General features: G+C 42.5%; 2 protein-coding genes and 2 long non-coding RNA genes across 5 annotated transcripts in view; 2 read left to right on the forward strand and 2 right to left on the reverse strand.

The window, feature by feature from the left end:
* Positions 1-1606, reverse strand: part of LOC117947939 — a 5517-nt gene extending 3911 nt beyond the window's left edge. The window contains exon 1 of the long non-coding RNA XR_004657363.1: positions 1593-1606. This is a non-coding gene — a long non-coding RNA (uncharacterized LOC117947939). The remainder of the gene's footprint in view (positions 1-1592) is intronic.
* A 1604-nt stretch (positions 1607-3210) lies between these two features.
* On the reverse strand, positions 3211-18029 carry ankrd52a (ankyrin repeat domain 52a). 2 transcript variants are annotated; one of them, XM_034877301.1, is made up of 28 exons: positions 17829-18029; positions 17188-17274; positions 16970-17048; positions 16704-16774; positions 16322-16522; positions 16137-16224; positions 15740-15882; positions 15302-15514; positions 14661-14739; positions 14436-14550; positions 14136-14218; positions 13925-14042; positions 13740-13808; positions 13475-13615; positions 12853-12915; positions 12559-12670; positions 11917-11988; positions 11610-11811; positions 9793-9880; positions 9583-9700; positions 8611-8830; positions 8423-8510; positions 8221-8304; positions 7804-7949; positions 7560-7642; positions 7340-7422; positions 7021-7112; positions 3211-6452 (listed from the first exon to the last, which is right to left on the reverse strand). In XM_034877301.1, exons 1-28 carry the CDS (start codon positions 17853-17855, stop codon positions 6187-6189), a joined length of 3231 nt encoding a protein of 1076 aa, XP_034733192.1. In that variant the 5' UTR covers positions 17856-18029; the 3' UTR covers positions 3211-6186. The 2 variants fall into 2 exon arrangements, 1 of the variants encoding a protein (XP_034733192.1); XR_004657362.1 differs by lacking the exon at positions 7340-7422 and having other exon boundaries at positions 6243-6452.
* On the forward strand, positions 10512-23892 carry LOC117947940. The gene is made up of 3 exons (XR_004657364.1): positions 10512-10523; positions 18358-18363; positions 23409-23892. It is a non-coding gene; the product is annotated as an uncharacterized LOC117947940 (long non-coding RNA).
* Positions 19253-23161, forward strand: si:dkey-190g6.2 (coenzyme Q-binding protein COQ10 homolog A, mitochondrial). Its single transcript, XM_034877311.1, has 5 exons — positions 19253-19854; positions 20883-21032; positions 21118-21310; positions 21502-21603; positions 21899-23161. Exons 1-5 carry the CDS (start codon positions 19718-19720, stop codon positions 22064-22066), a joined length of 750 nt encoding a protein of 249 aa, XP_034733202.1. The 5' UTR covers positions 19253-19717; the 3' UTR covers positions 22067-23161.

Raw genomic sequence — 23892 nt, forward strand, 5'->3', positions numbered from 1 at the left:
CAGATCACACAGGGTTGAAATAATCGGAGGGAATATGAGCCGATCTACTGTAGTCGTGTACTTTCAGTGTAATTTCTTTTTGTTCCCATTATAAGGCTTCTGGGAAAAACAAATGGAAGACCGTACCTTTCGGTAGTAACGCATAAAAGGCACCATGCCACCACTGTGCTCGATATTACACAGGTCATATTGGTAGGGTGGGGGGGGGGGTCGGGGGGTGGGGGGGGGGGGGGGGGGGGGGGGGGGGGGGGGGGGGGGGGGGGGGGGGGGGGGGGGGGGGGGGGGGGGGGGGAGAGAAGGCGGTCAAACTAGCATTAGTCATACAGTCAAATTGTATTGTTTTGACTTACAGAGGTAAAGATTTATAGCTACCGTTATTTCCCACCTTAAATTAGACCGTACCCTTCATCCTTTATGACTTGCACCAGATAACAGACTGATCTGATGGTTAGAAGGAAGAAAAACATGTTAAAACAGGGTACCTATGCTTTTCTGTTGAAAAAATGGGCATGTTTAGGTTCTACACGCACACGCGCGCACACACACACACACACAGACAGAGAGAGATCTACACAACTGTCAGAAATCACAGATAACTGTCAGTGTCGTCACATAAAAGATCATCGATGAGGTAAAACCGCAGGTCCAATAAAAAGTTACAAGGGGCAGTTGGCTGCACCAACACTAATCTAACACCGCATGGATACATCTCAGATTTAGGCTGGTTTTAAGCAGAATTACACTACCCACGACAAGATGGACCACATGATTTAACTCTTTGTTAGCATAGCTGTACAAGCATTTTTCACAAGACTTTCCTTTCTATTAGACTATCTTTTTTTGAGGTACACCACTTTTATCCTCAGTGTTTTTTGGCTCTGGATGACGGAGAAGCCAACGTTGATTGTTTACGAGTGAATTCTGAATTCGTTCATTCACAGTGGCAAAAATGGCGATATCCTAACCTCTTATGACAATCTCTGCACCATGGCAACCTTAAACTATGTGCTACCTCAATGGATTTGTGTGCTTCTCGACACCCAAAGATGTCAGTAAGACCAAAATTAGCAAAGAATTCTCTTTTTTCTTTTTTTTTTTGCACTCCAACCAAGTAGCATAACTCTACAGGTGATGCAACTTATCAGGTACTGTCAGGTATCATCTCCTTTTTCAGCTTTTAAGGCAAAAGGCTCAACAGTGGATCAGAAAGTTGAATTGAAATTTGCCATTTACTTCAAGTAAGAACCGAGACATCCATTGAGGCAAATCAATTCTATACTATATAACACGTTTTTTTTGTCATGGTAACACACACACACGCGCACACACACTATAAACTTGTTATTTGTTAAACTAACACACAACCAAGGGATTGCTTTGCCAATATCAAAGGGACTAACTATATTCTTCAAAATTGTCCAATTCTACAATACACTTCTACCAACACCAAATGATTACAGAATACTTGCTTTAAAGTACTAATATTCCATGCAAAGGTTTATATAGTTTCCGTTTGACTAATAGAATTGGTGAAGACATGCAAGCTCCAAACACAAAACTGTAATAATCCTGCCTACTTCTGAATAAGTTACTGACCAAGTATGAATATGTCTAAAGGCAAATAAAGGTTTCTATGGCACTAAATGGGTGTAGTGTAGGTGCAGTTTTGTCAAATATAGGCTATATACGAGTATGTGTGATCATATCTACTGTAGACCTTTTTGTCCCTCTTGTTTTACTGTACTGTAAGGCAATCTCAATGGAATGGATGAACAAATGTTTAATTCATCTGACCTCTTGTCCTCTTTACCTTGTAGACTACACTCCACAAACACACACACACACACACATATATACATACACACATATATGTGTATATGTACACACAAAATATATATATATATATATTTATATGCACATGTATGTATATACACACACGTGTATATGTACACACAGTATGAGTATATGTACACACAGTATGAGTATATGTACACACAATATGTATATATACACATATATATGTACACACATACACACACACACACAGTATGAGTATATGTACACACAGTATATGTGTGTGTATGTATATATATATATATATATATATATATGTACACACATACATATGTATATGTACACACACACACACACACACACACACACACACACATATACATATGGAGAAAGAAAAGTGATATTACACAACAGCAGGCCTATACTTCAACAATAATGCCAAATAAAAAATAAAAATAAAAACTATCCAGACCCTCAATGCAGGAAGACTACTACACATACTGTATAATATGTAGAGAATTAGGTTATTACATGCTACCTGTATAATCATCTCTACGCAGGACAAATGAAGAGAAACAGTTTAAAGTCGGGAGAAAGCAAATTGTCCTGCTCTAAACTGACCCTACATTCATTTCAGTCAGAAAATTCATGGCTCAGATTTGATGGTGAGACTGTAAACTGCTTGAACATATGCATAAATCCATTTACTGAGAGTTTTTCCCTCTCTCGAAACATTTTGGCAAACAGGCCTTATTTGTGACCAAAGATTATAACATCCAACCCGCATTTAGTCTTCCATTGGCATTTATGCTATGGTTTACTGAATTGGCCTAAATGGATGGCAGTGCAATATTTGTGCTGCAAACTATTATACACACTCTCTATTGCTACAATTGGACCTTTCATTGCTTTCCGTTTCGGACACCAGATATGCTGTATATGCTCCACTTGCTCAATCGTTTATGTATCAAAATTGTGATCTAGCTCCATGCGCAATCACTCGGTTATCACTGGTACACACAAATAAAAAAAGCATGTATAAGAATACTGTGATAAAAGAAAAGGATTCAGTTACAACTTGTATAGGTACAGGGGCAATGGCTCCATATACTGGTCAGATAAGGACATCACAAGAGAGAGAGAAAAAAAAAATCCCTGCCCGAAAAAGACCGGTCTGACAGCACCTACAGATGGCAGAGAGAGTATGTTGAGTATTTTGAGGAGCCTGCCTGAGGTGTCTGTTGAATCACTGGACTCACTTTGAGTGACTTAGGCCACAGTCTGCATTGTTAACAGTAGGCTGGGTAATGTAACCATGTCACCTTTTTGGGCCAGATGCCCAGAAATAGTTCACAAGGAAAAGTCAGTGGGCAGTGGACAATGTCCCAAAGTATGTAGAGACACTTATTTTTTCCTTTTTTTTTTTTATAAATAATGCATTGTTAGAGTACAATTTTTGTTGCAGCCTTTACTTGTCTTTTGCAACTCTACCTTCCTGTATTCAGCAGCAACACACATGCATGTAAACATAAGTACATACATTACATCTGCTCTACTTCGCACACTTAGAACCTGACTGTACTAAAGTGCATGCTTGACTATCTAATTAAGTGCTGTGGGATTAGGGTTAAAAATGACTTAAATCATGGATCATCCCATTACAATAATGTAGACATAATCGTCCTGCTGAGATCTGATTGGATTAATAAATTCTGCCTGCTGCTTCAGCACAGATCCTGAGATAAACAAATTTTGTACCTATCCCTAAAGTTAGTTATATAACTGTTCTCATGGAAAGTATTAATTGATCAAGAGAACAAAAGGCCGGGGGATCACAAATTACAGTAGCTCCATTTCATTTCAGTCTGTTATGGAGGTCAATTACAAATACCAACTACGATCTACGACACTGACTGAGAAATCACTGCTCTGAAATGTTTTCGAAATTTTAGGAAATCAAGTACTATACAATAACGCGAAAGACTTCATCGCAGGGGTATCCAACGGCATTGCCTAGTCTAGGTCCTCGTCTCTCATCCAGTCAACTTATGTGTGCAATTGTGCCACTTCATTACCATTGGATATGAAGTAATCACACCAATGAAAACAATCTGACTCAGTGTAATTTAACCACCAATAATAATAATAATAATAATAAAAAAAAAAAAAAATAGGCATAATAGCATAGATAGAACATCTAAAAGTCACAAACAGCTCTAGTGGTCCGATACAATCATCTTTAGTACCAGAAATGGGATGAGTAGACAACAAAATGAACACCAAAAAGCACATATTTGGATTTCTGCTATTCCTGAAATCTAAACAACAGGTATTGGCCTAAGCAAAGATCCCTCTCCTTTTTCCTCTTAGCCCTATAAAGCCTCTATAAAAAGGATATCAACTCCCTGGTCATTGAGAATGCCGAAACATATGAAAATGTGTCGGGCGATTTTTTTCCCCCCACTAGATACTCTGGGTGCAACTGTGGCTCAATGCTGTTGCGATCAAATGGGTGGAAAGATAAATTAGTCTCAGGGCTCATCCTACTCTGCCGTTACGCAATCCAACTGAAATGATGTGTTACGGAAGGCATGGGTCAAAAGGCATTTCATGAGATGCCATAAAGGCAATCCAGTGCATTTGTGTTGACACTGACAATAAAATGCCCGGCACACACAGAGCCATTCGTTTAGTCTTTAGGTAATTTTCCATGAAATAATACAAAAACGGAACAAAAAACAAGAAAAAGAAAAAAAATCTAAACACATTCCAGGGAAACAAAAGCCCTTGTGACAGTGATTGTCTATTCAATAAAAGTTAAACAAAACTAAACAAAAAAAGGCTAAAAGAAATTATTGCTTGAAAACTGCCCAATGAAAACAGCAGTCGTTACTCTTTAATCGTTTCAAATTGATCAGAGTTGACCACCGAGAGGTTGAGATAGAAGCTATCAGATGTTTCAGACTCGTTCACCCGCTCCGAGGAATACTCCTTTAGCGCGAGTTTGTTACAACCACAAAGCTAATGGCCGATTCTACTTCAAAAACAAAGAGAAAAATTTAATTAAAATAAAACGTCACGAGTGACTACAAACCAAAACGGATCGCTCTCTTTCGATAACTAGGCCATGCAAAATCTGAAATCTAAAAAAAATAAAATAAAATAAAAAAACACTGTTTAAAGACATGGGAAATAAATTGAAATGGCTTGTTCATTTATGTGCTCAGAAATATGATGCTTTGATGAGGTGTTGTTGGCAGATATTACTAGTAAAGCCTTCATCTAGAAATAAACAAGGCCTCAGTCAGTCATTATCCTACAGTCGTTCTCTAGTCCTACGAAAAGAGAACATTAGGCCTACGGACCCTGGGTGACGATGAAGCAGCTGCTAAACGAGTTGACGAGGTATATCGAGATCTATTGTCTTTCTCTATACAGTACAGTTCATCTCAAATAAATAATTTATAGCCATAATAGTGTTGATCAACTTTGGTCATAAGTTATATGCTTAGAAACATTCTATCTTAACAAACACTTATTTATCATCTTTAAAACATGACGTCAGCATTAAGAACAAATCGATGTTGCAGCACTGACCCGCACGTGGCTCTCCTTTGGAAGGAGACATGCTAACGTATTCAGCAGCATTACCAAATTATCATAAAATGCCAAACAATTCTAGGCCTTACATTTAAAGTACACTATGGAACTAACATCCGTTTGACCCTTTTTCCTAATTCCGGATTGTACTGTAGTACGTAAGCATTGCACTCTTAAGCAAAATTTGGATTTTTCCCTTGTGTGTCTCCTTCATAAAAATCTAGGCTCACGGACAATTAAAAAAGAAAAAAGAAAACGAAAGAAAAAAAAAAAAAAGAAATCAAAAAAACAAACAAAGAAATTCTTTGATCATTCTTTTGGGAAGGCTGTTTGTTCCTCTACAAGGTCACCACAACGGATTAAACACAATATGACTTTTGTACTGAGTGATATTAAGAGAAAGAAGGTCGCGGAAAAAGAGGTTTCCATGCTCTTATTAGACTATGTCGACATGGGTTTTAAAGGGTTAAATGATTTAGATGGCCAGATTGCTAGTGTTTGTTTTTGGATGCCACGCTTCATCTGAGTGACCCTGTAGAGCAATCGGCCTCTATTCCTTCCGTCCTATTAAGCACTACTAGGAGATGGAGGAATGGGATCTAATTGCATATTAGGTTTGACTGCACCTCAAGAGAAGACCAGACACTCACGCACACACAGACACACACATACATACATAGAGAACAGACATGTGGGTGGGTGCTCTCCTGGTCCTCTGGGCCATGTTAAAGGGAGTCCCCCCCCCTGGAGGTGATGATGGTGATAGCAGCTGACTGAGGGGGGCACGTGACCTCACTCAGACAGACACCCGTCCAGGCCAACTGGCGCACCGTGGCGGTCTTTGACATAGCCGTTATGGAGGCCGTTGCTGGGCAGGGGGGCGCAGGCGGCGGTGATGCCGCAGTGCTTCAGCAAGTTGAGACCCGGGGAGACGGTGGGAGGGGAGCAGGAGCAGGAGGAAGGGTCCCGCTGGGGGAAAGGCTTCATGGTAGAGAGGATTAGAGCCAGGCAGTCTGCCACGTCCTTGTTGGGAGCACAGGCCAGGGCTGGGGTGCGGCCTGATTGACAGACAACAAATTCACATTAGTGCCCCCATACAACTTAAATAGCACATGTGAATTACATTTGGCATACGTTTTGAAAAAGGTGACATGATGAACCCACGGAGAGTTATCAACTTGCAGCTTCTATCAGCTAAATGTGACTTTTAAGCACCTTTCAACTAAATATGTTGTTTTTACACAATGCAACCTAACATTTTTGGTTAAATCTCATTGGTCTCATCAGTGTCGGAATCATCTGTAGTTTTGTGATATGTGGCTGTAAAATCCTAGCGCACGGCAGAGCGCTTCTCCTGCCAAGACGCTGTCAGCTGAGCACTTAGCTATGCAATGGCAGTAAAGGAGGATGTACTATCGTCTAGTTCAGAAGTTGGTAAGCCGACCTCATTGACAGTCAACGCCGTTAAGCCAAGAGTCGCACTGCCCTGGTTTTTTATTACTATTCTGTACACATTTCATAGTTTGTTTTATGGGTGACTTTCTGTAATTATCGCCTGCCGTGCAATGGCTCCTGAGCATGGGTTGCATGAGTCGAACTGGCTTACAAAGCATGAAAAGGCCTCACCTTCCTCATCCAAAGCCAGCACGGTGGCTCCTCTACTCAGCAGTGCCTGCACCACCGTAGCCAGGCCATTACGTGCTGCAAGATGGAGGGGCCTGGGGGAGAACGGGACGGTGTCAGAGACAGCTGGTAGACATACTATTAAAAGTTCCATCGGTGGCCAGATGTGAAACAGAGGAATCAATAAAATTACCGACATAGTATTTCAAGGCTATTGCCCTAATGTAGGCTCACAATTATTTACAGAAAATCTCAAAATACCCCATGTTCTTTGCCCCCAACCCCTTTCTTCGATAGCTTAAATATGTTATTAGCTTCTCACATTTGCAGAGCACTGTTGGTGGCATTTATAAGTGTGGGACTGTGGATCTCTCCCAGAATCAGCAGGGCACACATCTCATGAGCCTGAGGGACGAAACAAAAAGTCTAGTGAAAAAAAAAAACTGTGGGCTTCTGTCTATCAGAGTGGCAAAGAAAAAGAAAGGGTACCACATTACACTCAGGTGTTAATGCTCCGAACACCACAGTGGAGCTTTGTGTACCTTGCTGCAAGCCAGGTGCAGGGCGGTGTTCTTGTTCTCATCCAGCAGAGTCAGGTCAGCCTTGGCCCGGTGAAGGAGGATGGCTGGGTGACAACAAAGACATTTGTTTGCTGCAACTACAGATGTCCCGATCTGACAATTGTAGTCAGAGGAGATGCACAACAGACCAATTCAAGCTGTGTATTCTAATGGAATACAACTAGCTCTTAAGAGTCCCTTAAGGTATAACGAGTCAAAGACTTACCCACGGTGCCACTGTGTCCCTTGTCAGCAGCTACCATCAGAGCAGAGCATCCACTATTGTCCACGGCATTGATCTCTGTCCCATGGCGAAGCACCAGCTGAAGTCCTGCAACATCCTCAGCAAATGCAGCGGCATGCAATGGGGTCCTACAGGCACAGACAGAAACAGTCCAAACAATTACAAAAAGTATGATCAGTGATCAGCTTCTGGGGCAGGCTTCAAGTACAATGCACGAGGCCTTTATGACAGCCTATTTGAATAGACAGGAGAAGGAAGAGGTTTCGGTAACACTGCTTACTCTATATTGATGAGAAATACGTTCAATATCGGCATAGAAAATGATTTAAGCTCTACTTTCTTTCTAAGTTCCAGTTGTACCAAAGTAAATGAATGAAGTCTTTTGTTCTGCAGTCTCACCTTCCTTTGGCATCTCTGGTGTTGATCATGTGGACCCCAGCAGACTCCAGCAGCCTCTCTGCTGCCCCGCTGTGGCCGTTCATCCTACAAGCAAGACGGCCGAGTTAATTAAATTATGATTTCATCTAAACCTACAAATTGTGCGTTTGTTAGTTTTGACACTGTCAGACAAGACAAAAGCATATGCCAAGTAAATACTCACAGAGCACAGTGCAGGGGGGTGAAAGGGTTTCCCTCTTCATGGGTACACGTTTTGAATTCAAGTAAAACCTCCAAACAGTCTTCATGCCCTATGAACAAACACATTCAGCCTCATGCACAACAGTTGCTTCAGTGATTAATTTCAACATTTAGGGATTAGCCATTTCTAGTCGATCAAACTAAGCAAACCTTTGTAAGCAGCCCAGTGAAATGGGGTGTATTGTTTGTTGTCCAGCAGTTTATCTTGTGGGTCAGTTGCCATGGCGGCCTGAACCAAACTGGCTAGGATGTCTGTGTGGCCTCTGGATGCAGCATAGTGCAGCGGTGTCCTACCCTGGATGTCCCGACACAGTGCAGAAGCTTTGTGCTCCAGCAGGGCCGTCACGCAGTCATCGTGGCCCAACACCGCCTGAACAAACACCAGCAAGGGGTGATGAGACAACTTTATCATCAGGCAGGTACCCATTTAACTATTATCCTAACTAGGGGTGAGAATCACAGGGTACCTCACGGTTACGATACAACTCTCAATACCTTTAATATCATGACACGGCAATCCTCAATATATTCATAGTCAATATATTGTCCTACAATGAGCTTTCCTTAGGGGGTGGGGCAAGGTGGAGCGTGGGGCTGTGGCCTTGACCAATTGCCACATTGCTTGTTTGAAAGCTTTGATGTCTCTCTTTCTCATTGGTGGGCCAAATTCAGAAAGCGGAGGTAACCTCGCCCCTTATGACCTCATAAGGGGCAAGAGAAAAGAAGATCAGCCCATCTGAGATTTCATTTTCTCAAGGGCAGAGCAGGATACCCAGGGCTCGGTTTACACTTATCACCATTTCTAGCCACTGGGGGACCATGGGCAGGTTGGGGGAACACATATCAATGTTAAAAAAACTCAAAGTTAAATTTTCATGCCATGGGACCTTTAAGTAAAAATATCAGTATTTGGTGCCAGCGTGTCGATTCTCATATCGCACAAAAAAAAAGACAACAATATATTGCCGTATGACTATTTTGTCGCACCCGTAATCTTAACTACTATATTTGGTAATGAGAATGAAGGTTACACACTTTAACCACCAGTTAGTATTCTATGAGCTCTGTGTTGCAGCTGATGTTATGCTTAGTATAAAGCCGCATGAAGCATTTTTGACCTACCCCTCTGTGCAAAGATGTGCTGCTCCTCTTGTCCTTGGCATCTGGCAAGGCACCCTTCTCCAACAGGAAGTGGACACAGTCAGTGTGACCAGCCAGAACAGCTAGCATCAAAGGGGTCCTGTATGGAACACAAGTATGTTTTTTTTTTCACCGTATGCTCATTGGTCAAATTATCTTTAGCCACGCTTTTCAAAAGAAAAAACAACTTACTGGCCAAATTTGTCAGCAACGTTGGTGAGATCGCCCTCCTCCCCATATTCAATCATCATGCGCAAACAGTCAGAGTGACCATTGGAAGCTGGCATGAAACAAAGTACACAACAGAGAGAATTTTAAAAAAAACACACACAAACGGGAAAAAAGTATTTGATCCCCTGCTGATATTGTATGTTTCTTCACAGACAAAATGATCAGTCTATAATTTTATCTGTAGATTTATTTAAAGAGTGAGAGACAGAATAACAAGAAAATCCAGAAAAACACATGTCAAAAATGTTTTTAATTGATTTTAATGAGGGAAATAAGTATTTGCCTCTCTTTCTCAATCAGAAAGATTTCTGGCTCCCTGGTGTCTTTTATAATGGTAACGGGCTGAGATTAGGAGCACACTCTTAAAGGGGAGCGCTCCTAATCTCAGCTTGTTACCTGTATAAAAAGACACCTGTCCACAGGGAGAAAAAAAATCAATCAATCACATTCCAAACTCTCCACCATGGCCAAGACCAAAGAGCTCTTCAAGGATGTCAGGGACAAGATTGTAGACCTACATAAGTCTGGAATGGGCTACAAGACCGTTGCCAAGCAGCTTGGTGAGAAGGTGACAACAGTTGGGGCGATTATTTGCAAATGGAAGAAACACAAAAGAACTGTCAAGCTGCCTCGGAGTTGTAATGATCATGAGAACAGTGAGGAATCAGACCAGAACCGCACAGGAGGATCTTGTCAATAATCTGAAGGCAGCTGGGACCATAGTCACCAAGTTAACAATTGGTAACACACTACTCCGTGAAGGACGGGAATCCCGCAAGGTCCCCCTGCTCAAGAGAGCACATATACATGGAAGTTTGCCAATGAACATCTGAATGATTCAGAGGACAACTGGGTTAAAGTGTTGGGATGAGAAGAGACCAAAATGGAGCTCTTTGGCATCAACTCAACTTGCCCTGTTTGGAGGAGGAGGAGGAGGAATGCTGCCTATGACCCCAAGAACACCATCCCCACCGTCAAACATGGAGGTGCAAACATTATGCATTGGGGGTGTTTTTCTGCTAAGGGGACAGGAAAACGTCACCCATCAAAGGGACGATGGATGGGGCCATGTACCGTCAAATGTTGGGTGAGAACCCCCTTCCTTTAGCAAGGGCATCGAAAATGGGTCGTGGATGGGTAATCCAGCATGACAATGAGCCAAAACACACGGCCAAGGCAACAAAAGGAGTGGCCCAAGAAGAAGCACATTACGGTCCTGGAGTGGCTTAGCCAGTCTCCAGACCTTAATCCCATAGACAATCTGTGGAGGGAGCAGAAGGTTCGAGTTGCCGAACGTCAGCCTCAAAACCTAAGTGACTTGGAGAAGATCTGAAAAGAGGAGTGGGACAAAATCCCATCCCCCAAAATCCCTCCGTGAGATGTGTGCAAACCTGCTGGCCAACTACAAGAAGCGTCTGACCTCTGTGATTGCCAACAAGGTTTTTTTGCCACCAAACGCTAAGTTATGTTTTGCAGAGGGGTCAAATACATATTTCCCTCATTGAAATGCAAATCAATTTATAACATTTTTTGACATGCGCTGTTCTGGATTTTCTTGTTATTTGGTCTCTCATTGTTTAATTATAAGACTCATTTCTTTGTCAGTGGGCAAATGTACAAAATCAGCAGGGGATCAAATGGATTTTTCCCCCTCACTGTATATATATATATATATGTGTGTGTGTATATTCTCTGTAACATAAAATTGACACTATCCAGGGTGGTAGCAATCCTAAACATTGCTGTGCCATGAAATCTTCCAGTAGATAGCACTATACCCGCAACATGAATTGGGGTCCACATGAGGCGGTTGTCATTGAGGAGACAGGAGGCCCCCTGAGCCAACAGCACTTCCACACAGCGGGCGTAGCCTTTCTGGGCAGCCAAGTAGAGCACAGAACGCCCTGCAGCATCCTGCATGTCCACGTAGGCTGCAGTCTCCGTCAGCACACGCAGCGCCTGCCAGTGGCCCTTATCAGCCTGTGGAGCAGAGGAGGGCATTTACAACTCTGCATGTAGTCCACATTAAGGGGTTGATCACAACCCGTTTTGACCCAGGGGGTCGGTTATATGTGAAACACTTACAGCGAGATGCAGAGGACTGACAGGAATACTGCTCTCTATGTCTCCTAGTGCATTAAAAGACATCTCCAGGAGCTGGAAAATAAACCACCATAGAAGATTTAATTTCATTCACAGAGGAAAGAAGTAAAACACAACATGCTACACATATTAATTATACCCCTGAACATTTTTCATCATCCACAGCCGGCGAAACGATCCCATTAACAAATCCTTTTGGCTTACACTTCTATGAAACACTATTTCACTCAGCAAGAGCACAAAATAAATCATTGGGATTTTAGAGGGCTAAGGTCTAAATGACGTCACAGGCTCGTTCGCACATTAGTAGCGTCATTAAGCAAATATTTGCATGAAGCTTAGTGGTTGTCAGTTGCAGCTGACAACCCAAAAATATTTATCGGCCGATATATTGGCATATCGGATCTTTAAATAACCAAATATTCATATGGCTCTTAAAAATCCTTCGGGCTCTAATTTTTTACATTCATGCGCTTAGGTGATGGTCCAAAACAGTTAGGTGCTGCAACTAAGCCGCATAACAGTAGGAAAAACCGTCAAGTGTATAAGAGAGTGTAACATATGACGGATTAATGCATGTGCCAAGTTGAGTCGTGATTCCAGATTAAAACAGGAAAAACTCACCAGCTCCAGGTTCTGTTTGTTGCCATGGTAAGCTGCATAGTGAACGGCACTGTAACCCTTGGAGTTGACCATCGATGGATCAGCACCATTGTCCAAAAGATGCTCCAAGCAGCTGTTAGGAGACAAGTTTGAAATGTAGATGGGATAAAGCCCAGAGGCATTTAATACAGAGGTCTCTACACACACGTTTTCCCGCAAAAAGTCTTGGTCGGTTTTCTGAATTTGAAGCAGTGATCACAATAGTCATGGTTTGATGCATTTGAGGAAAGACAAGAAAAAAACAAAACAACTCACAAGTACGACTCCTTTGCCTCATCTTCATCGTTCTGATGGTTCCCAGTAAAATGACGATCAACTCTGGAAAAAAAACAAGAAATGCTTTGATTCAATAAACTTTCTTGTGACGTCAATTGGAAAGTGGGCTTGTGCTCTGGCTAGGGTGGCGGCGTTTGAAAAGAATAGTTACCGTGTCATCTTTTCTTGATTTTTGTCTGGGTGGGTGGTGCTGATGGCCAATTTTGTGTGTTGTGTTAAAGTTAAATAACAATTGTTAAATCATTAAAAAATGTTGAGGTCAGTGTAACATGCACATCACTGCAAACCAACACATTTCCTTAGTGTGTTGTTTAGATCTAAGAAAGCTTGATGCTGTTGATCATGCAACTGGATTATAAAACCAAATATTCAGAAAACTGCTTGAACTGAATAGGAGAGAAAACAAAAACAAGCTGAAAGATAAGAGCAAGGAAAAAACGTTTTGTTCACCAACTGTTTGAAATTCAAAATCCACCTGCCGATGTGACAGTTCCACCACAGACATTGTTGACTTTCTGCCAAACTTGAACACAATCTGGTGGTTTGTTTTGCTTCTGTTATTTCAGTGAGAACACAGAAGGAGAGAGACAGGTTTTCCTACCTGCTGAAGGCTTGGGAGGCGGCAGAGTAGTGCAGGGGAGTGCAGCCCGTCTGGTCAGGCTCGTTGACCTCAGCGCCAGCGCCCACCAGGGTCACAGTGCACTGGTACCTCCCATTAGCAGCCGCATAGTGCAACGGTGTCCTGCAGGGACAAGGAGAGAGAGAATACAGTCACTAAGAATAGACATATGTTTTAGGTGGCACATCTAATCAGTGTCACAGCGGCAGCAAATTAAAACATCTTACGCAGATGAGGGGAAACTCACCTTCCCATTACGTCCCTCTTATTCAAGTCGGTACCGCTACTTAAGAGCAAGTTCAGACATTCAACATTTCTGTAAAGGAAGGCGTACATGGGGGGGGGAATGTTACAGATCAACATGTAATCCCAAAACAGTTTGGGTCAGTTTATTATTCCAGTGACAAAACAGATCACAGATGTGCATCTTACCCTCCAGAGGCAGCAGCGTGTAGACAGGTCCTCCCAAAGTTGTCAGGGGTGTTTATGTCAAACCCAGCCGAAAGTACATGCTCCTTACTCATGGATGAAACTATGCTATACAGCTGACCTGTAGGGCAATGAAGAAACAGCTGGCGGTGACATCTGCAACCGAGTGTATAGATAGAAACATAAATATGGAAGACTTCTATGTTAAACAAACCTGAGGAGAGTAACTTGCGACAACAGTCTGAAAACCCGTACAGCACAGCTAAGTGCAAGGGGAACATTCCATTGATTCCACGTCTAGAAAAGCCAAAAAACATACAAACAGAATGTTAGAAATTAAAAGAGTCGGTGTTAAAATGTAACCCCAATTAAACCCAACTCATAAACTCTCACGTCCCGTATACACATATACATGAATGCTTCTTTGTATTACGGGCTGTGCTTCATTGTGTTTTTACAACATCACGGCACGTTTTTACCCATCAGTACTACAAATACAAGGTTTTTCCGATACCTGGCCGTGTCTGCTCCGTTGGTCATTAGAGTGCTGATCAGCAGTTCATGGCCGTACTTAGCAGCAACGTGGAGAGGAGTATTGCCATGCTTATCCACACAATCAATTTCCCCACCTGGTGCCGAGTAAAGAAAAAAGGGAGTGGACGAAAGACCCATTAGGGAGAGAGAAAAGCCGGGACCAACATTTTCTCACAGCGCCGTCAGACAGCATGGTCATCGTTACCGTTTTGGATGAGGATCTGAGAGCGTGTGAAGCGTCCATGAATGGCTGCCATGTGCAGGGGGCTCTTCCCTTCTTTGCTCTAAAAAAAACAAATGTACAAATCATTTTATTTCATACTGAGGGTAGTTCACTGATCATTAGTGAACAAGCTTCAAAAGCTGCTCCAAGGCCAGTTGGACAACTGAGAATTTCCCACTTTTGATTAAGGCGAAATTATGCATGTTTTTACATGTTCTATGCAGTGCTTCTGAACAGTCTGCCATTAATTTAAAGTAATACAATTTTGAAGTGACAAGTCTAACTTTCCACTAAATCCATTTTCACTAAAAGACTTCTCGGCCTCATATAATGACCAACGTTGGACACAATGTACTTGAAATTGGGCAAGAGCATAATGTATTAGGTATTGTAGGCTTTAAAAAGATGAAGGATCAATAGCATAAGAATCTTTTTTTACATATACTACTGCATGTCTAAATGATTTTATCTTTGATAATGGTCTAACCAAACAACATGTAGTGCATTACCACATCAATAATTTTAGATTTTATCACCAAATTACATGATTACTAATAACAGGAACAAAGAGTAAACCGTAAGGAAAGTATTTGCCATTTGAGACTCTCCAGCGCATTTCATACCTGCTGGTTGACATCTGCCCCATTGTTGACCAGCAACTCCAGACAGAGTGCACCGTTGGTGGAGACGGCGGCCAGGTGCAGGGGGGTGTAGCCGCACTTGTTGGGCTGGTTCACATTAGCTCCATGGTTCACCAGCTCGGTAGCCACAGCCTCCTGCCCCATGTAGCAAGCCACATGGAGTGCAGTGTTTCCAAAGCCGTTGGGCTCATCAATCTGACAAAAACACAAACGGGACGCATGATCGGACTGTGCCTAGAGCCTGAAAGGAAGGACTCTGGGAAACCTTCAATTAAGTGTCAGATTTCGAGCAGATGATAAAAGACAACTGGTGAAACGCAGCCTGGGACATTTAATAAAACAGACTTGGTAGCCACTTAATTTGGCTGGATAAAAATTAATAGGGAAAAATATGTCTATAAAATAAGGAAAATAGCTCACCTCTGTCCCCATCCTCAGTAGGTACTTTACAATTTCCAGGTGACCACTTGCCGCAGCAGCATGAAGAGGTGTGTAACCCTGCTTATCCTTGCAGCTCTTGTCTGCACTGCGGGACACCAGCAACTTAACAACCTCTGAATGCCCTATGGGAAAAATGGAAGATTTTCAGTATTACACAAACAAACACAAATTCTATTTTAATTTGACAGATTCAAAGCAATAGTGGCCAAGAGAGGCTTGAAGTGAACAAGACACAACCGTTTATGACGCAAGGACTTGGCAATGTTACTGCTCTTCATTTGAGTTAAACTCGTCATGAACAATAGGAGCTTTTACTGCTATTTGACAATGAATGTGTTTGCTGTGCAGCATTGGCATAAAATTGAAACTCGCTTACCCAAGTAAGCAGCACAATGGATAGGCTGTCTCTCCTTCTTATCGATGGCACTCAAGTTGGCCCCTTTGTTCAGCAGCAGCTTAACCATCTGTGGAACAAACAAATAAAATTGTTTAAAAACCCACTTATCGGGTCTCATTATTTGAGAAAACCTGAAAGAGGGAAGCCAGTAACTCAAGTTTCACCTCCTGGAACCCGCTCTGAGCCGCATGGTGCAGGGCAGTTCTGCCAGTGCGATCTGCCATGTTCAGGTTGCTCAGCTGGGTCAGCAGGGCCTCTGCGCAGCGTGTGGCCCGGTTGGCAGTAGCCACATGCAGCGGTGTCTGCCAGAACTTGTCACGTGCATTTGCCTCCGCTCCGCGCCTCAGCAGCAGACCCACTGCCCTCTGGGGAGAAGAAAGAAATCACAAAGACCTTAAAGCATATATCACATATGCAGTTTGCTGCATTTCCTTCAGTCAGCATAATATGTTGGTGCATACATCTAAATGAGCGCTATAGTCACGGCCGTTAAATACATGATGGAATTAGAGAATGATTGAGAGATAATTAGACGTTATTGCTTACTTCATTCCTGGAAGCAGCTGCCCTGTGCAACGGGGTCAACCATACATGGTCTTTAGCATTTACAGTGGCTCCTGGAAGACAAAAAAAACACAACATTTTATGGGGCAAAACACTTGAACAGTGAACTGACAATAAGGGGGATTTGTCGGAGTGCTGACAAAGGACAGTTATGGATAAGGATGAGTGTGCATCACATTTCAATAACACAGAGGACTACAGAAGCTAAACACATAGCAAAGTATAAGAAAAGCATCCAGCTCGCTCACCTGATTCAATGAGGAGGTCCATTATATGGACGTCACCCACACAGGCAGCAGCATGAAGTGGCGTACGGCGCTCTTGGTCCTATGGGATAAACGTATAGTCAATTAAAGGGAACATGACGTTTAAGCTCCATGTTTAACGGATATAGATTACGGGGCCCAAGTCCTTCATGATACGAACTCGTCGCATTGTAAGTGAAAGTAGCCAACATAATACATACCAGTGCATTGACATCCTCCTCCTGTTTGTGCAATAATAGTTGAACTTCTTCAGCGTTACGATTGAAGATGGCCTGGACCAGTGGAGGCTGCAACACAGAATAAGCTGCTAAATTACGCTGTATACGTTAACGTTGATACGGAGCGACGATTCGGATATGTCTATACCACTACGATATATCTCTGAGCAGGTCACATTTTGTTTATAGCAATTAACAATACAGTAAAATTGTTACATATGCTATCCTGGTGATAAATGTTGAATTTAGTGCGTTTGCTGTAGCGGTAAGTAGCAGAGTGCAATTCTTGTTTCCTTCCAGCAAATACACAGAGCCCTGGCTTAGGCCTGAGGGCCCTTGTCTTAGCTAATTCTGCTACAGAGCTGGCCCGGACCCAGAGAAGGGCCTAAACGAGAGCTGCAACAACGTATGTGATAACCTAGGAATGCAAAGCGTTGCTATTCATAGGGGGTTATGTCGTGATATGTCCAACACCAACGTAAATAAACATGCACCACCAATTAGCTAAAAATGAAACAACTTGCACAACGAATAAGACGGAGTATGTTGCGCACAAGAGCAGGGTTTTTCCAGCAACTAGACTGCGCCACAGCACAAACACGGAGCGCTTTCTCTCGGCGTACCTGGTCTGCAATATTTAGTACTCCCATCTCCCAAACTCAGCCAGGACGGAGCTCCTTCATGAGGATAAAACTTCGAGGTATATTGCGGTGCGCTACTGTTTCCACTTTTCAGACTACACCCATAGCTGGTTGCATGCAGAAATGCGGTCTTGTTCTGACTGTCACTGTTGTTGTCTGTATCCAATGTCTGGTCTGACGATACAGGCTACGACTGTACTGGTCCGCCTACAGGCGTGGCGGTCTGTTTTCACCTCATTGGTGAAATGGCCCCATCGTGTGGAAGAAAACGGTACAATCATTTAAGATGACTGGAGGTGACTGTCGCTATCATAGACGGTTAACGCTAAGCTAAAGAAAGGTCGGTACACGATCCGTTCTGCTTGCATGATCCGTCCTGCGCGTGCGCATGCACTAACGCTAGCTTTTCGGTGCCCGCTCATAGCTGTCGCCCCCTGATGTGAGTCGAGCGCAGATTTGAGTCGCGAATGCGTCACTTTGCGACAAGTAGACTACAAGATTCTAACGAGAGACTTCTGTAATATCAATACAGAAGAAAGATTGACATACTTAACTAAGTTGGTTCACCTCTGGCTACAAGTTAGCATCAAACACAACAAAGGCTGTCACTTGAATGGAGTTTTAAGCTGACGTTAGCAATCAAACAATCATTGACAGCTAAAACGTTTTTTTAAAATGATTCCCATCTTCTGATATTTTTTGTAATGAGAAAAATGTATTTCATGGATTTGTATGGCACGTTATGCCGTAACCGTTTAAATCTGAGCATGCGCTACTCAAATCTGCATTGACTCAAATCAGGGAGTGACGCTGTGGAACAAAAAGATCGCGCAGTGGCGTAAACCCGCTTACATCATCTGCGCATGCGCAGAGTGATGAGTGGGTCGTTTGCCGAGATGGATTGCACCATGGATGTATTCAGAGTATTCACTTGGTGTCTGCGAAGTCATGTGAAATGTTTAGGGTTTGAGGGGACCCGGAACTATTACATAATAGTTATATAACATAGTTGTTATTGAGCAGTTTGTTGTAGCTTGGGAAAATACTTAAAAGATGTCTGTGGCCACAAACTGTGAACCAAATTGTTTTTCATGGGATGCTAGGATGGGGAAGGCATTACCCGTCCTACTTTACCTCTGATTGGGTAATACTCATTGCCTTCTCTGGTTGGGTTGGTTAGTTAAAGGCAAGAGGTGTGGGGCTGGTTAGAGTTAAGATAAGAGAGTAAGCCAATCAGTATATCAACAGTAATATTAATACAATAAAATTAACAATCAATGGGCGGGAAGAGAAGAGGTGATCTTGATATCGCGAGAATCCAGTTGTCGTGCACGGTAACTCCAACACAGTAGGAGGCAGCATTTCATTGCAGCGCCGTTTGGCTACAACTGAATAGAGGAAAGGAACAGTTTGTCCCACCGGCGTTTTATTTAGCCACAGAAGGTCGTTCGCAGCTGGGCGGTATTTCACAATACTTGAAACCAAAACTAAACTAAATAATTTAAAAGTATAGCACGTTTGTGGCTTGAAACGTGAGGCTATGTGAGTATTGCTAAAATCAAATAGAGGAACGCGGCTGTAAGTCGCGTTTGGTCCATGGATGTTATGAAAGCTTGCTAGCAATTGTTACGCTAGCTAGCGGCTGACAGCTCTAGCTAAAAGCGGCAGGAGAAGCTGTTTAAGTAAGCCAACTAGCCAGCGAATGCTATTTATTCTGGGCAGTCAGTTAGCTGCTAACGCTACGTGTGAATTTGAATACCCGTACTGAAGCAGGGTGTGGAACATTAAAGCCCGGTCTAGTTGGACCAGACCCCGGGCTTAGCTTTCCCATACCCCAGGCTCTCCCTCCCTTGAACGGAGTGGCTGGTTTGATGGCAGCCACGGCAGGTGCCCGGCGGTTTCCCATGGGTGCGCGGACGTTTAGTGACTTTCTCCAGGTTGCCACTGTGGGCAGCCCTCGCTCGTGTCGTGGAGCGTTGCCAAGAGGATGCCCGCGACAAAACATCAGGTCAGTCTGTCATGGAAACAGCGGAGGGGATTATCATAATGACCGACACAAAGCGAGACCGCCAATACAGAGTCACTGACGCTGGGTCTCCTCTGGACCTAAGGCTAAAGAGTGGGACGGTGACAAGCATCAGAGTAGTAGGAGTAATGTATTTTAATTTGACAAATGCAATACTTGTATGTTTCCACTAAAAACTTTAAAATGTTAAAAATCATAAGAATAAAGAATAATTAATTTTGGACATATGCAGTATTGCTTGTTAAGACCTTTATCAGCTAATATAGATATGATACGGATGTAATGAGTGCATCACCAGTCAGGGGATGGCTAGATTTGATCTTTTATGATCATATTTTGTATAGTTATTGATGCGATGACAGTAGGCGCACACACTCTGGACAGAACAGCAGCAACAACTATTGCTGAAAGGCTCCAAAAGGGTTGTAACCATGACAACATGTAAGCATTGTAAGAAGATGAGAGCTAAAGGGGGTAACACAACACAAACCGGGTCCATAAAGGGAGCCCGAAATCACGTGAGGGGGACAGCTTAGCCTAAACCAACTTCATCCATAGCAGCAATTAATAATTAAGTATTTTTCATGATTTCATCTCCAGTAAGTAATTAGCTGTTTTGAGCTGTTTTTTTATGAGTGGACATAAGGACAGGAAGTGCAGTTTAGTAATCCCTCTCGTTGTTTTCTACCCTGACATTTAAAAAAAAAGAATGCATTTTAAATCTGTATTTGCAATACCGTGAAACAGTGATATTTTTGCTGAAGGTTATTATACCATCAGAATCTCATGCCTAGAGTAGGGGAGGCATTACATAAGAGGCCCCACTCAAGAAAATACCAGCACAGTCACACAACACGGAGACCTTCCAGTACTTCCTGGGCTAGTGTACTATGTGTACTCATTGACTTTAGTACCTGGAAACTGGAACGTAGTGGGCCTTTTTGTTGTTGATGTGGACCGTGACTCTTTCCAGAATGTGGCTCACATGACATTTCCTCTTACCTTTTTAGACACTTGTCGTCATGTGGCATTCTGATGACAAGAACTCCCAGAGTGCTTTGCCTCCAAGACTGGGACACCATGACAGCTGTTCCCCAAAGCAGAAACTTCATCAGCTTCACCAACAAAAGGAAGGAGTACTCCGAGCGGAGGATACTTGGGTAATTTTCCTTTATGAACAGAATAATAACTTTATCTCTCGTTTGTTTTTAAATCCCTTAACCTTTTCACTGCTTTCTGTCGTAGCTTTTCGATGCAGGAAATGTACGATGTGGTGGCCAATGTTGACGACTACAAGAACTTTGTGCCCTGGTGTAAGAAGTCGCAGACCATCATGAAAAGAGCCGGCCATTCCAAAGCCCAACTTGAAGTGGGATTCCCTCCAGTGGTTGAGAAATACACGTCTATGATCTCCAGTGTTCGGCCTCATCTAGTCAAAGTAAGTGCCAGCGGCGTCAGTTCTGTGAACGACGATCCATCTGATGTTTAATGTAGCAAGTCCATTTGATACTGCTGCGTTGGGAATAACCTGGAAGCACCCAACACAAGTTTTAGTTGCAGCGAGTAATATCTGTCATGTCAACAAGCACCCGTTGCTCAAAGCTCAAGGTTTCTGTTGTTTTTTTTTAGGCGGTGTGTACAGACGGAAAGCTGTTCAATCACCTGGAGACGATATGGCGCTTTAGTCCCGGCATTCCTGGTTACCCACGCACCTGCACGGTAGACTTTTCGGTAAGTAGCCTGCCGCTTACTTCTCCTTGTGGTGAAAGCTGAAAAAAGTTAAAGACGGCGTTTGGCGTTTTCACGCTTTTATGCAAATTTAAGTTTAGTTAAATTTAAGTTTAGCGTAAGCCAGCTGTCTGCTTGGCTTGATTCTGATCTTCTCATCTAACCCGTAACTAGAAAGCAAATAAGCATATCACAGTTCAACTGTTGAATTCCCCTTTTATTGTTGCCATATGTTATGACTGGTCTACTCTCTATGGTGTATGTACTAAAGAGATCATGATCTTTGTCTCTTTAACAGATATCCTTTGAGTTCCGCTCTTTGCTGCACTCCCAGTTAGCCACCATGTTCTTCGACGAGGTTGTGAAGCAGAACGTCGCCGCGTTCGAGCGGCGAGCCAGTAAGCTCTACGGCCCAGAGACTCGTATCCCACGCGAGCTGATGTTTCACGAGGTGCATCAGACGTGATCTCGGCAGCTGTATGTTCTCATCCGGCCTTAAACCATAACAACCTTTTTAATTCCCTTTATCCACGCCAACTTGCATGATGCCGCTCGGTCGCCCGTAACGTTGAGACTCCACCGCTACGTAGATATCGTAGCTCCTGTAGATGTTAGACCTCCAACTCTTGGACTTCCTGCATCAACAAATTCTTGCTTATCTCCTCCTTGTGTAAAGTCTGTCCACTTTTCTGTCTACCTCCACTTCCGGGATCCTTGTTTAGCAAACGCAACCCACCATTGCTCGCGCTCCATGGCAGTTCCTAGCTGTATTTATGGACACCAAACAGTAAATCCTTGCAACATCATGTTACCAATGGCAGAGAGTTGATTATTATTTTAAACACCACTCTGACACTGACCAAAACTCTTTTATTTATTTATTTTTTTATAGAAAAAGGCACAGACTTTCTTTCAACAGGGATCAAGTCTATATAAATATATATAGTTCACTTTAAACTCAAGGTTATGTGCCGCACTGACACGTTATCAAGTCAAAGTGGGTCTAGTTTTAAATGACCGTAAGCACCTTGATAAGCTGCCTTTACTTTATTAGGAAAGCATATCTTTTTTTCGCCTTTTACTTTTACCATTTACATCTATATCACATTGAAGTTTTAATTTATTGTTTATAGTAGGCAACCTGGTGCAAAATGATAATTAATTTCCTCCTTTTTGATGTGTGGCTATTTGCAAATTGTTACTGTTATGTTCGGGTTCAAATTAAATGTGCCATGTTTGAGACGCAGAGTGTTTTCGCTATATGTTGTGACCGTAGCATAGAAGTGCAACGTTTTGCATAAGATGGAAAAAAGGTTTCTTTTCTTCATTAGTTAGCTGTGCCCTCAATCCACTTAGAGGGCAATGTTGGTTTTTAATTTGTTGTGCTGTGAGAATTGTGTTTTTGGACATTAAGTCTTGGCCTGCCAATTTTAATATTACCTGATTTTACAGCCCAGCACTAGTAACACTTTAGTGATTAACAGAGGTGATCTTAACTTTGCACAAACAAGAGCACCTGACACGCTAGAGAGTACTGTGAAATACTGGCCACGGGATTAACTACAATGTCACGGATCGTACAGGAGAACTACAGCTTTACATTAGATAAATATCTAGTTTTCAGACAGTCACGGAATGAGCTGCTTTAAATCCTGGACGTTGCATTGAGAACCTCATTGCAGTAGGTCACAGTTCTAGAATCCCCTCGATACCGCAGCGATAATAAGCACTTTGTAGTACATGCTGTCAAAGTTCCGCTGCTCTACTTTTTGTGTTTTACAGTCCATCTTCTAATGGTCATCAGGAAGATGTTATGTACAGTGTTGGTATAAAACATACCGATAGGCTGTAGAATAAAGCATCATCAATCATTTCTCATTGTCTATGGGTTTCACGCTTACTTTTTAGCAAGGTTTAGCTTTTATTAGTATTCATCATTATGCATGGATGTAACTAACAGAGGCAAAATGAGCGTTGTTGCATTGTTCATGCATGAATAGATGGGATTTATGTTTCATATATCAGTAGCCCATGGCTTTATTCCATGACAAAGGGCTCCTAAAGTTTATTGATTGTATGCCAGTTTTAGAGCTGTGCTTTACAGTGTTCCTCATAATAGGCAGTTCATTACATCCACATGCTCCAAGCTGGATATTGGCTTCAAAGTTAACGTGGTTTATTTTCTCTGTCGGTAAGGCGATTAGAAATGAACGGTTAGTTAATCATCATTGCATGAAAATTGTTTATTAAAATGAAAGTGGTCTACAATTCACTGTTGTGAAAAAAAAAAAA

This window comes from Etheostoma cragini, chromosome 7, assembly GCF_013103735.1.
Source record: "Etheostoma cragini isolate CJK2018 chromosome 7, CSU_Ecrag_1.0, whole genome shotgun sequence".
NCBI lineage: Eukaryota > Metazoa > Chordata > Actinopteri > Perciformes > Percidae > Etheostoma > Etheostoma cragini.

Bases quoted from the DNA above. Each gene is read 5' to 3' on its own strand.
- ankrd52a (XM_034877301.1), bottom strand. From the start codon at position 17,855: ATGGGAGTACTAAATATTGCAGACCAG. The intron at 14,219-14,435 runs GTATCGGAAAAA...TGGCTTTTCTAG, and splicing joins AACGGAGCAGACACGGCCAG to ACGTGGAATCAATGGAATGT. The intron at 8,305-8,422 runs GTGAGTATTTAC...TCTTGCTTGTAG, and splicing joins ACCCCCCTGCACTGTGCTCT to GATGAACGGCCACAGCGGGG.
- si:dkey-190g6.2 (XM_034877311.1), top strand. From the start codon at position 19,718: ATGGCAGCCACGGCAGGTGCCCGGCGGTTTCCCATGGGTGCGCGGACG. The intron at 19,855-20,882 runs GTCAGTCTGTCA...TTACCTTTTTAG, and splicing joins TGCCCGCGACAAAACATCAG to ACACTTGTCGTCATGTGGCA. The intron at 21,604-21,898 runs GTAAGTAGCCTG...TCTCTTTAACAG, and splicing joins CCTGCACGGTAGACTTTTCG to ATATCCTTTGAGTTCCGCTC.